This window comes from Pollicipes pollicipes, unplaced genomic scaffold, assembly GCF_011947565.3.
Source record: "Pollicipes pollicipes isolate AB1234 unplaced genomic scaffold, Ppol_2.1 Scaffold_4002;HRSCAF=4701_pilon_pilon_pilon, whole genome shotgun sequence".
NCBI classification, from domain to species: domain Eukaryota; kingdom Metazoa; phylum Arthropoda; class Thecostraca; order Pollicipedomorpha; family Pollicipedidae; genus Pollicipes; species Pollicipes pollicipes.
The window spans coordinates 8,388,234-8,402,068 of record NW_023596420.1 but is presented as its reverse complement, the minus strand read 5'-3'; the positions used below and the strand labels follow the sequence as shown (position 1 = coordinate 8,402,068).

At 54.1% G+C, this 13,835-nt stretch overlaps 1 protein-coding gene across 1 annotated transcript in view; it reads left to right on the top strand.

The window, feature by feature from the left end:
* Window positions 1–13,365, top strand: part of LOC119093493 (pinin) — a 36,755-nt gene extending 23,390 nt beyond the window's left edge. The window contains exons 5-7 of the mRNA XM_037216453.1: window positions 3,040–3,136; window positions 5,455–5,547; window positions 11,691–13,365. Of these exons, the coding sequence (XP_037072348.1) occupies window positions 3,040–3,136; window positions 5,455–5,547; window positions 11,691–11,966 (466 nt within the window). The 3' untranslated portion in view covers window positions 11,967–13,365. The remainder of the gene's footprint in view (window positions 1–3,039; window positions 3,137–5,454; window positions 5,548–11,690) is intronic.
* Window positions 13,366–13,835: the final 470 nt, after the last annotated feature.

Below are 13,835 nucleotides of genomic sequence, written 5' to 3'. Positions count from 1 at the left end.
TGCCCACCATTGAACGTGGCTTTAGGAAGTGTCAACTACCTTAGTTGTTTGCGCCACCATGTAGCATAATGACGCTTGTCTTGCCCATTAGTGTTTCGAATAGGGCCTTCCGTTCCCACTTCTCTCCTCAGCACGCCTTCATTCTAGCGGATCGATCGTGGTCAAATGCCAGAGCAATATTTCAGGTAGGGAAGGACAGTCATAGCTCTCCGAAGATGTCACGCGCCTGCAATTTTCAGGCGCAGTTACAAATGGTTCTCCACCACTTCTCAGAAAATGTATTCAAATATTATTGCTACAATGCAAATTTAATACCACTCGCAGCATGCTATATGAGGCCCAAGAAAAGACTTCTGGGGTACATACAATGTTTATCTCAGGTAGTAAGTGCTGAATGAAGTGTCGACGGAAGGGTTCAAAGCATCATTATCATTCAGTTTATAGGCATGCTGCGGTGCTTTGTTCGGTATCTATATATATATATATATATATATATATATATATATATATATATATATATACATATATGTATGTATATATATATATATATATATACATATGTGTATGTATATATATATATATATATATATGTGTATGTATGTGTGTGTGTGTGTGTGTGTGTGGGTGTGTGTGTGGGTGTGGGTGTGGGTGTGGGTGTGTGTGGGTGTGTGGGTGTGTGGGTGTGTGGGTGTGGGTGTGGGTGTGGGTGTGCATGAAGCTAGTAGAGTCAGGCTCAAATGCGTTCCAGCGCTCAGTATGGAGGTCTTCCAAAGATCAGATGCATACGCAAATTATGGATTATTAGATAGCTTGGAGTGGACAATTCCCACACATTGGACTGACTAGATCGACTAAGCTCGATCAATGAAACATCGACACGTATAGAATTAGATTGGATGGGAAAGTCGATCGGTGAAAGAGAATTGGAATCGATTGAAAATTGCAGAATATAGTTTGGAAGAAGTAAGCCCGTTTGTGTATGCTGATTTTTGCTTTTTACTTAAATCGAACAAAAAAAAGCTTTTCTTGGAATGCATATTAAAATGAACGAGATGTACTGACTCTCCTAGTCATCCAGAGTTTTGTAGGCCAGGGTAGAGTATTTACGAGTGAGACCTCGAGCGTACATATTCGAACTATGAGAAATCTCTCAATTTCGGCTTCCTGGCCCCACCTAGCCGCCACGCTGTCTAGAAGCTAAGAAATTCGCAATTCATGATTACAAGTGGACGCAGTTTTGAGCGGCAGTCAGTGGAATGGCCCAAAAGGTCTGCTATATGATATGTAGGCAATTATTTACAGTGTGATCAGTCTGGTTTTTCCTGCAATATCGCTACGGTGTCGCCTCCACTGTTCAGCTAACATTGAAAAGCAAAATGGCAAACTAAAAAATACTGAAAACCATGGATCGAAACTAAATCTAGATTTTGACGACCCGTACGTCGCGCAGACACAGGCTTACCGGTACCAACGAAGAAAATGGGCGGTCGTGCTTTCAAAAGTCCGGGTGGATATGTGGAGATTAGCACGCGCAATTGTGCACGAGATAAGAACCGCCCATTTTTGGAGGTTTTAAGGATTGATTGCAGGTCTAGACAACCAGAGCAATAGAAAGAAACCAACTACACGATGGGTTGGTTTGCCGATAAAATCATTACCAAATTGTAAAACTACCGATTTATCGATGAGTCAGTAATCGACCGGTATGCGAGCAATGCCACCTTTTTGGAAACTGATCTCGAAAATATTGCGATGTGACCGGACTTACGATGTAAGCTGGACTGCGAATACTAAGGAGCTGTGAAGGCCCGCTTGTTGTGAAGAATAGGTGCCCAAAATATTATTTTTTGTAATGCTCTGGTCGGAAGAGCCAAAAATCGCAAACTATTGCAAAGGCATTTCTTAACGCAAAATTATCTCAACCTTAACAGCAACTAGATTAACTAGACTCAATCCGCTATTTGAAGTTACACTCAGCAGTACCAAGTGCAAGATTGCATAGGTTGACTTAGTTCATTGCCGGGCGTTTCCCGACGACATTATTTGTCTATTTGTTCACATGCCGCACCGGCGAACTTTTGCCCAACACACCCTCAGGAAAGTTAAGCTTTCCAAGTAATTCATAAAAAACATGCTACCGTTTGCCGAAGGTACCTGGCTCGATTACCTCAGTTTCTGGCATCACTTAAATGATAACAACCGACGGTCCTCACTGCTGCGGGCGACTCATCCGTCTCTCGTCACACAGCTCGTCTTCACCGGACCACGCTGGTGGAGGAGTCAAACGGATCATATCACCACTGCTCTGATCTCTGAGCTCTGATCCCATAACCACTGCTCTGGTCTCTGAGCTCTGGTCCCATCACCACTGATCTGATCTCTGAGCTCTGATCCCATCACCATTGCTTTGGTCTCTGAACTCTGATCACCACTGCTCTTATCTCTAGTTCCGGCTCTCTTGCTCTGATCTCTCAGCTTTGATCCTATTACCACCACAGCAAGCAATTCATGTGGCTGGACAGGTAAAATCCTGCCACGCTTAAACGCAGTTGAGGAAGCGCTACAACAGCGACACACGAAGCCCACGGAGTGCTGGGCAGACAGCGTAAGAGGCGTTTTGCGCGTGTCTGAGTGAATGTAAAAATGGAAGAAGCGGTTGCGTAGCAAACAAATAGAATACCCGGAAGACCAGAGACGTTAGCACCTGTTTTGATTTGTTGCCTCGTCATTTGCTTCGCATGCGCGCGAAAGCTCCTCGACTTGTGCGCTCGTCTCACAGGCATGCCTAGCCAAAGCGCTAGCCACTATGTACTGCGTTGTACGGGCTTCCCGGACGAAACGTGGTCGGCTCAGTGTGGATCTCACTCCGATCATGTCCAAATGAGAACATCCAGTTGGCAATCTCGCTGGCCACCGAGCATACGCTACCGTTCCGCTGTGGCCTCACGAAGCCGATCCTTGCGCCAGTCTGCCGACATACCCTCGGGAGAATAGCGAACTGCACCGAGCTGGCTCGCTCACATGGCCCTGTCGTTTCAGCAATGTCGTGGATCAAGTGGTCACCATGCCGGCCCTGGACGACGAGCCTCGGAGCGACGCCAGCGACGGCAGCCGAGCCAAACTGACACAGATGAAGGTGACGCCGCAGCGGACAAGGAGTGACTGTGGGGCGGAGACGCAGCGGTCACGGAGTGACTGTGGGGCGGACACGCGCAGCGGTCACGGAGTGACTGTGGGGCGGACAGGCGCAGCGGTCACGGAGTGACTGTGGGGCGGAGACGCAGCGGTCACGGAGTGACTGTGGGGCGGAGACGCAGCGGTCACAGAGTGACTGCGGGGCGGAGACGCAGCGGTCACAGAGTGACTGTGGGGCGGAGACGCAGCGGTCACAGAGTGACTGTGGGGCGGAGACGCAGCGGTCACAGAGTGACTGTGAGGCGGAGACACAGCGGTCACAGAGTGACTGTGGGGCGGAGACGCAGCGGTCACGGAGCGACTGTGGGGCGGAGACGCAGCGTTCACGTCTGATTCGCATACCGTCCACGGGGTGACAAGGATCGATGGGCCTAATCGCCACTGCGATGGCTCTGACTGGGCAGACAGATGCATGCTGCGTACGACCCATTTTTGGACGTAACATCTGGGTGGTGTAGGACACTGTTTATGCGTGCCGTCTGTACAAATATCTTTTGAGATTTTTCCATCCGTCCAAGCCGGTTCGAGATGGCCACATAAGCATGCTACCATGCATCCTTTATCGTCCGCCCTCCGTAGGACCGGCGTTAATTACGTTAGTTTCGGTGCATCACGCGCCGACATCCCGTAGTGATCCTTCAGAGCGATTTCTGCGTGGCAGCTTCGTCTCCATCCCGAAGGGATTTCTGCTAGATGAAACCGTGTCTGACTGCCGACGAACGGACCCTGGGAAGGACGTGCGTCCACCCGTCCAGCTGCATATTCGTCCATCCATCCGGCCGTCCGCTGGTCCGTCAGTCCGCGTGTCTAACCGTCACCCACTAACAGGCCACCAGAAGCTCCCACTTACTGTCTGCTCGACTGGCTACCATCCCCTCCGTGACGCCTACAGCCCCCACTGAGCTCCGCACCGGATATACTGGACGCAGTTTGGAATCTTTGCCACCCGGCCCTCATCCAACAAATGTAACAATCTATAAAAGCTAAAAAATTATGTAGGACATCGCCTTTATCATTGATGGATGCGGGCTGGTCGAACACATCCTAAAATTCGACCGAGAGAGCAATGCTTTTCGACAGTCTTATTATATATCCGCACTGGCGTCTAACCATCAATACCATCTCTTTCGATAGTATGACCCTCTAAGACATGACTCCAACTCGAAATGCAGTTGTAGCTCACTGACATAGGCCGCCTGAGGTCTGACCGACCCTCTGTCCCTCTCCTGGCATCCTTTGCTCTTCTAACCCTCTGTCGCTCTCCTCTCATCTGTCACGCTCCTGTCATCTGCTGCTCTCCGTCTAACCGCTCTCCTGTCATCTGTTGCTCCCCTGAACCTCTGTCGCTCTCCTGTCATCTGTCACGCTCCTGTCATCTGCTGCTCTCCGTCTAACCGCTCTCCTGTCATCTGTTGCTCCCCTGAACCTCTGTCGCTCTCCTGTCATCTGTCACGCTCCTGTCATCTATTGCTCCCCTGAACCTCTGTCGCTCTCCTGTCATCTGTTGCTCCCCTGAACCTCTGTCGCTCTCCTGTCATCTGTTGCTCCCCTGAACCTCCGTCGCTCTCCTGTCATCTGTTGCTCCCCTGAACCTCCGTCGCTCTCCTGTCATCTGTTGCTCCCCTGAACCTCCGTCGCTCTCCTGTCATCTGTTGCTCCCCTGAACCTCCGTCGCTCTCCTGTCATCTGTCACGCTCCTGTCATCTGCTGCTCTCCGTCTAACCGCTCTCCTGTCATCTGTTGCTCCCCTGAACCTCCGTCGCTCTCCTGTCATCTGTCGCTCCCCTGAACCTCTGTCGCTCTCCTGTCATCTGTTGCTCCCCTGAACCTCCGTCGCTCTCCTGTCATCTGTCACGCTCCTGTCATCTGTTGCTCCCCTAAACCTCCGTCGCTCTCCTGTCATCTGTCACGCTCCTGTCATCTGCTGCTCTCCGCCTAACCGCTCTCCTGTCATCTGTTGCTCCCCCGAACCTCCGTCGCTCTGCTGTCATCTGTCACGCTCCTGTCATCTGTTGCTCCCCTGAACCTCCGTCGCTCTCCTGTCATCTGTTGCTCCCCTGAACCTCTGTCGCTCTCCTGTCATCTGTCACGCTCCTGTCACCTGTTGCTCCCCTGAACCTCCGTCGCTCTCCTGTCATCTGTCACGCTCCTGTCATCTGCTGCTCTCCACCTAACCGCTCTCCTGTCATCTGTTGCTCTCCGTCTAACCGCTCTCCTGTCATCTGTTGCTCCTCTGACCCTCTGTCGGTCTCATTTCAGTCAGAGGCTGCGCGGCGGTTAGACGACCTGGAGAAGCTGATTGACGAGCACCAGGAGATCGTCGAAGAGCTGAAGCGGACGGAGAGCAGTCAGGTGAGATGTCATGGCATAGGGCGCTGTCAGCTCGGAGGGCCTAAGGAGTCATTCAGTGACCAGCGTAGCTGAGACCAGAGTAGAGTAGACATTTTACAACAACAGCCAACTTAAATTTCCTCGACGTATATTTTTTATACTTAAACAATTTTTAAACGTGTACTGTCATTGTCGTGCTATTGCCCAAGCAACAGTGAGATCGGTGTTTATTTTTCATTAGACTTGAAGATGCATAGGCAGCACTGGGCAGTTTGGGCACATTCGCGGAGCGATGTCGTGACGTTCTACTGCTGGCCCCGAACCTTAAACCTCCCTACAATCATTTGAAACTCCCGCGGTTCAGTTCCTAAAGCATTCTTGAGGCTTAGAATCGTTGCCAACAGACACTTATCTGTCAAATAAAACAATCCGCACGGGCCAAATTCCGTGATGTTTTTGTTCCCCGTTGTTCCGCTCAAATGTATCCTTAAAAGCGGTCATGACGTAATGATCATGAACATTGAATGCAAGACAATTGAAATCACGCTATGCAATAACATTAATATTTGCAGGTAAATTGAACTGGAAGCAGGTGCCGCAACATTGCAAACGTCTCTTTTCGCGACTTTCATTTTCGGGTGAAAGGCGGCAGGATGTCAACGTTGCATTTGAGCACACCGTTACTGCAGAGAGCCCGCCCTTAGGCGACTTCTTCAGCCCGGCGTACTAGCTGAGCTGACCCGCCGGAACAGCCATCGGGCGGGCCCGCCGACCTCGCTCACAGCATCAAAACCCCGGCTAGCGGCGCTTAAGAGCCTCACCTCTGCCGTGCGCTAGCCTCGCGTCGCACCTCTGAAAACGACCGGTGCGAGCCTACACGACGCCGCATAATCCACGCGACCCCGCACGATCCCACACGATCCCACACGACCCCACACGATCCCACACGATCCCCGCACTAGCAGAAATGGCCCACGCCACTCGCCCCGCGCAGCCGAGCAAGACGAGTGCAGCTCACACATAGCCAGGCGGAGAAAGCAAAGTTGGCAACGCCGAACGTCCAGGAGCGGGGGCCGGCCGGGCGGGACACGGCTACGAGTCCAGCGGCCGGACGGTGGGCACATGGCTACGGGTCTAGCGGCCGACCGGGCCGGCACACGGCTACGAGTCCAGCGGCCGGACGGTCGGGTACATGCCTGTGAGTCTAGCGGCCAGACGGTCGGGCACATGCCTGCGAGTCTAGGGGTCGGACGGTTGGACACATGCCTGCGAGTCTAGAGGTCGGACGGTTGGACACACGGCTACGAGACTAGCGACCGGACGGGTCCCCTCTGCGCCAGTCGTCAGAACGTATGGGTCACACGCACCGCGCGTCAAAGCACCGCGGTCGGACATCGCATCTAGGACCAGCTAGCGCCTGGCGGCGCGGATGGGCCGCTTCCAGCCGGGTCGAGCACCGCCCGGTGCTGGCCGGCTGTCGCAGGGCGCCGAGCGGCTCCGCCTCGCTTCAGCGTCCGGCTTGACGGTAGCAGATGGAGATTACCGCGAGTTTACGATCACCAGCTATTCTTTCCTCATTCTCACCTTGTCCTCATCGCCGCGACGCCCCATGTATCAGGAGCAAGCCGCATGCGCCAGCGATGAGTGGCCTTAAGAGCCCCTGGCGGCGGCCCCGCCCAAGCGCCCAGCCCACGCACCGTATAGTGGTCGCTGTGGGAGCTGCTTCTCGGCGGAGCGTTCCCAGGTGCATACAGTATTGCTCCACTGTCACCCACTTTTCTTAATCTCACAACACCGGAATGGCCATTACTGGCTGACCCTCTTGTGATAGATGCTGCCACCCACTAAGAAAAAGTAATCTGAGAAGGCTACAGTTTTAACACGCCCTCTGTTGGCCGCTAGAATGCAACTCGTCAGGGCCATCCATTTCAGCCCTTGGCTGTCGCGAACCGAAGGAGCTAGAAATACCAAGTTAATGAGGCAAAGCAAGATTTGATGCAAATTCGCTTCTGTTGATTTTTTCACATATCCAGCGCATAAAGTTCGGCTCAAGTAAGGTTAAACAAGGCTGGGCTTAAAATAGTCTCGGAGGTACCGTCATACTTACTCACGTATCCAACTTCAACCTAGATGCCATTTCCAAGCCAAAGGTCAAACAATGTTATTTCAGTTCAATTACCTGATCTACATTTAACTGGAAAAGTGGCACAAAGCCATTCGAGATTAATTTCATATTAACATTTAAAAACGGCATCCAGAAATGCTCTAGGCAGTAAGTTCTTCAAAGCAAAGGTCCATCGGGGTCAATTCAGGTCAGTGACCTTCCCTGACATCCATATCGTCAACATGAACAGTCTGTTTGAGTCTTTGTGATCAAGAAATGTGAAATAAGCGTTAAACGCGCCTCAAAAACAAATTTTCCATCCAAAAGTTGTTTGGTATTGACCTTGCTCTCGTCTTCGCACCGAAGTCAAGGCCAATATAACTATTTGTGATCCTGATTTTTATTGTTATAGTTTAAGAAACCATTTCGATGTTATATTACCTCGTCTAAAGATCTATTGTTGCATCAGCTTGGAAGATTCCTCTAAAAAAATGGTTTTGCCAACAACCATGGCCTGACTTTGATCCGCTACATGCATATGACATTAAAACATTACTTATTTTTGACACCAAAAACGGATACTCTATTGTATACAGTTCCGCACGTTGGGTGTCACCGTTTGAAACTTCATGGTAAAAACACGGAGGAATCAAAGCACCCCTCCCCTCGGCCGCGAGTTAGAAGTCCGTCTACATGTAGTCTTAACGGACACGGAATGCGTATTGCGCCTTCGGTCGCGGCAATGAACCTAGTTGTCCCCCCGACAGCCATTATGGCCGACTGCACCCACACTGGCCCCAGCGCCCACAGCATGCAAGCATCATCACGGATTGAGTCCGCGCCCTCACAAGTACTGCTAATGGCCGCCTGAAATAGCCGTGCAGCTCGGCTCGTGCGGACGGGCCGGGCTTCGTGACCGGCGGCTGCGTGGCCCCGGCCATCAGAGACTGCCGCCGGCGAACGCCGGCTTATGCCAGCAATCCGTTCTCGGGCAGGCCGGCCGGGAGGCAGGCGACGCTAGCGAAGCCTGCACGTCAGCTGGGGAATAGTTTGTGCCAGCGATCCGTTCCCGGGCAGGCCGGCCGGGAGGCAGGCGACGCTAGCGAAGCCTGCACGTCAGCTGGGGAGTAGCTTGTACCAGCGATCCGTTCCCGGGCAGGCCGGCCGGGAGGCAGGCGACGCTAGCGAAGCCTGCACGTCAGCTGGGGAATAGCTTGTGCTAGCGATCCGTTCCCGGGCAGGCCGGCCGGGAGGCAGGCGACGCTAGCGAAGCCTGCACGTCAGCTGGGGAATAGCTTGTGCTAGCGATCCGTTCCCGGGCAGGCCGGCCGGGAGGCAGGCGACGCTAGCGAAGCCCGCACGTCAGCCGGGAAATAGCTTATGCTAGCGATCCTATCGCGAGTAAGCCGGCCGGGGAGTAGGTGATGCTACCGATCTCTTCCCAGCCAGACCAGTGGAGAAGCGGTCTATGCTAGCGTAAGTGCATCCGCCAGTGAGCGGCGCATACCAGCGGCTTCGGCACGCCAGCTGGGGTAGCGGGTTATGCTGGTGACCCTGTTAGGCAACGGAGCTGCTCATGTTACGGATCTCGGTGTGTTAACCAGGGTTTCAAGGGGGGGGGGGGGGCGACTCAAGCTCGTGATCATGCCATGTCAGCCCTGGGAGCGGGCTGTGCCAGCGATCCCAGCACATCATCAGGGACCGGCTGCACATGGACATAAAGATCGCTGCAAGTGTTAGGGACTCAGGAGCATAACCCTCTAGGATGGTTGAGGGATTCATAAGACGTGTAGGGATGACGAGCTGGTCAGCGAGCTTCAAGATGTTTATAGATCCTTAGAATTTGTTTGAAAACTGTTTGCGGTCAATCCTGCCGCGAAATGGTTGATAATCCTGTAAAGGAAATTATTATCTACTGTTGGAAATATCAATCTCATATGTCCCGCTGGATTGAATGAATGCGGAAGTAATAAAATAAAGACATGTATTGCTGATGTGAAGAAGATGCTGATGTGGCGACTTTTTTAACTGTAGCTTGGGGACTCCGTGCGAGCGTATTCATTCAGACCAGCCAGAAACATTGCATTGCGCCTTTCGGGAGCGAGCTCAATATCGTATTACGCGTCCCCATTGCGTGCGTATTTCGAGGTCCAAGCACGGCATTCGGCCATCACGGATCAATGCCGGGGCAGCGAGTGCTGCTGTCGAACAGGGTGTATTATGTCCATTGCCAATCCAGACCAATGCCAGCTTTGCCGGCTGGGTCTTAAGAGCGACTCCTGGGTCATGCGACTCAGCATCTTCGCAGAACGTCCTACGTTGCTGATGTATTTACGTTCCCGCGGAACGCCTGCATGTCAATGATCCTGCCGGCCTCGCAGAACCCTTCCTCATGAGAAGTGGTCTCTGCCGAGCTTCCGTCTCCCGTTGCCTGCAGTCTAGGCAGGACACCTGGTTCACGTTGCACGAACTGTTTCCGCAAGATACCTTCTTGAAGTTCTAAGACACATCTTCTCGGTGCACGCGACCGTTTGTCTCTGCTGTCCCCGCCGCTCCGGAATGGAGACGATAGTGGTGGTGGTGATGATTTTGGCTTTCGGGCGCGGGGACTGCCTTAGTCATCCGGCGCCCATGGAGACGGTAGTGGTGGTGATGATGATTTTGGCTTTCGGGCGCAGGAACTGCCTTAGTCATCCGGTGGCCATGGAGACAGTAGTGGTGGTGATGATGATTTTGGCTTTCGGGCGCAGGAACTGCCTTAGTCATCCGGTGCCCATGGAGACAGTAGTGGTGGTGATGATGATTTTGGCTTTCGGGCGCAGGAACTGCCTTAGTCATCCGGTGCCCATGGAGACAGTAGTGGTGGTGATGATGATTTTGGCTTTCGGGCGCAGGAACTGCCTTAGTCATCCGGCGCCCATGGAGACAGTAGTGGTGGTGATGATGATTTTGGCTTTCGGGCGCGGGAACTGCCTTAGTCATCCGGTGCCCATGGAGACAGTAGTGGTGGGGATGATGATTTTGGCTTTCGGGCGCAGGAACTGCCTTAGTCATCCGGTGGCCATGGAGACAGTAGTGGTGGTGATGATGATTTTGGCTTTCGGGCGCAGGAACTGCCTTAGTCATCCGGTGCCCATGGAGACAGTAGTGGTGGTGATGATGATTCTGGCTTTCGGGCGCAGGAACTGCCTTAGTCATCCGGTGCCCATGGAGACAGTAGTGGTGGTGATGATGATTTTGGCTTTCGGGCGCAGGAACTGCCTTAGTCATCCGGTGCCCATGGAGACAGTAGTGGTGGTGATGATGATTTTGGCTTTCGGGCGCGGGGACTGCCTTAGTCATCCGGCGCCCATGGAGACAGTAGTGGTGGTGATGATGATTTTGGCTTTCGGGCGCGGGAACTGCCTTAGTTTTCCGGCGCCCATGGAGACAGTAGTGGTGGTGATGATGATTTTGGCTTTCGGGCGCAGGAACTGCCTTAGTCATCCGGTGCCCTTGGAGACAGTAGTGGTGGTGATGATGATTTTGGCTTTCGGGCGCAGGAACTGCCTTAGTCATCCGGCGCCCATGGAGACAGTAGTGGTGGTGATGATGATTTTGGCTTTCGGGCGCGGGGACTGCCTTAGTCATCCGGTGCCCATGGAGACAGTAGTAGTGGTGATGATGATTTTGGCTTTCGGGCGCAGGAACTGCCTTAGTCATCCGGTGCCCATGGAGACAGTAGTGGTGGTGATGATGATTTTGGCTTTCGGGCGCGGGGACTGCCTTAGTCATCCGGCGCCCATGGAGACAGTAGTGGTGGTGATGATGATTTTGGCTTTCGGGCGCAGGAACTGCCTTAGTCATCCGGCGCCCATGGAGACAGTAGTGGTGGTGATGATGATTTTGGCTTTCGGGCGCGGGGACTGCCTTAGTCATACGGTGCCCATGGAGACAATAATGACAGGGACCTAGAGACCCCGGCTGCCTTCGCGTGTCATGTCCGCAAGAGACGTGTCTGCTACTGTTTCCCCCGTCTTCCGCGAACACGTTGCCGTCAACGTCTTCGTCGTGTCCACAGGGCAGCCTGGTGGACCTGGGCGACAAGTCTCCGTCTCCGCTCCCCGGATCGAAGGAGACGCTTGGTGACCGGGGAGACGACCAGGAGACGGAGCCGGAACCGGAGGCGGAGCCTGAGCCCGAGCCGGAACTGGAGCCCGAGCCTGAGTCAGAGCTGGAGCCTGAGCCGGAGCTGGAGTCGGAGTTGGAACTGGAGCTGGAGCCAGAGCCGGAGCTGGAACCAGAACCAGAGCCGGAACTGGAACCAGGGCTGGAGCCGGAGCCGGACCAGGAGTAGGTTCAGGTGACGGCGGAGAGGGAGTGAAGGCGGGCTGTCTCGGCGGGGCTCCCAGCTCTCGTCAGGGCAGCTCCGGTTCGTCATGTGCTGCCGCCGGCGCGGCCCGCGCCCCACGCTGTCGCGTCGCGCGTCTCTAGGGATGTCCGAGCCCAAAGCGCGGCGGGACAGAAGTCCGGGGCCCGCACGCTACGGTGTGGGACGCGGCGCGAGCGAGGCGCGAGGTCGGTGGGGTCCGGGTGGGACGCGATGGACCATAGCTGCATGTTGGCCGTCCCGTGTTGAGAGCGTGTGCATGGCGTCAGATAGGGATGTCTGGCAGTGGGCATTGTCCGACGGCAGCCCGTGAGCGGCGGCCTGCATCTGATGGAATCGGATACGGGCGCGTCACGGCGGTTCAAATCTGGTCCAGATCCACCTCACCGATCGCCAATCAATGCCAACATACCACAGTCGCCCGACGCCAGTATAGACCTGCTTCTCCAAAGAAGAGAACCGTGCGTCATTGGACACTTCCAGGTTCGTTTCCAAACACAAGGTGCCGAACCCCAAACGACAATAAGTCGGATATCTGAAATTTTACGCCGTGTCACCTTTTCAAAGCTGCAACAATTGTTCCATTTTCAACTGCGTATCAGAAAATACGTAGTAGCTATGCGGCAACCGACCGTCAGATATGAGCGGCTCAAGTTACCGACGATGGGGCGCGCGCTTTTCTCCTCTGGGACGATAGAGATGCCCTGCGACGCGGGCGGCCCGACACACATCCTCCACACCAGTTGTGATACGACGTAGGTTCACTGCAGCTGCGGAGCCATGATCCCGTCTAGACGGTCCTCCGGACGGCTGGCGGGCGGTGACTGTGTCGTCGAATTCGCCGCGTAGTATCACCACGAAGCCCTGCCACTTGCGGCGGTTGTCAGCTGAGCGGATCGCGTCGGAGCTCAGCAGGCCTGCGGGTGTCTCTTCTCGGGAGCGATCACACGCCCGCCAGCGGGTGGCGACGCGCTACCCCGCCAGGCTGAGGTTTACTATTTCAGCCATTTCAGCGGCAATAACGACTGCGACGCGTCAGCTGACGTTGCCATGGCGACACGACGCGTCAATGACGGAGTTGCGAGCCGCCGTGCAACGCCGCGGCGAGTGAGCGTGCGCCTGTGCATCCATACCCGTGTCGATGCTGTGTATATTTTCGATAGTGACGCTGACACGGCGTCGTCGGAGTGTTTCGGCGCGGGCAGCGGGCGCGCTGTGTTTTGGAGCTCCGAACCCGCACCGATGCCTGTCTTCCGTCGGTTCCGGTGACGGCGAGCACTGTACTGGCAGTCAGCTCCCGGTCAGCATTCATGCTACCCTGTACCAGCGCGTCATCTATATGAACAATAAAACATCACAAAACATTGTGCTGACTCGCTGGCTTGAGTGCTCATGGAAGTCACCCCAATCAAAAGGCGCGTCGGGGAACTGACAGGTCTGAGAGCTGTAGCCCCGGTTACTGATCGCCGACATTTCTCACTTGTCGATGTGAGGGCCGTTAAGACGAGGCACAGACATGTTTGGGGAGCGCTTTTCAGAACGGTACCACTTCGGCGCTGCAGGCTACCGTCGCAGATATAACTGTAGAGTGGGGCTGGACAGGTATGATGTGAGTAAGTTTCCACTCCTGGCGCTACGAAGTATCGATCTCAGGCAAAAGTGATCATGCACATGGACGGACAGGGTTAAGGAAAAGCCGCCGTGGATGCCACAGATGTACCAAGCTGTCCAGCAAAGGGCTCAGACCTAAACGAAGCGGTGAGGTCTCGCAAGATCCGTTTGAGGCTGATTTTGGAAAAGGTGACGGCTTTCCCGCCCGCTACCAGAGCGCCTATT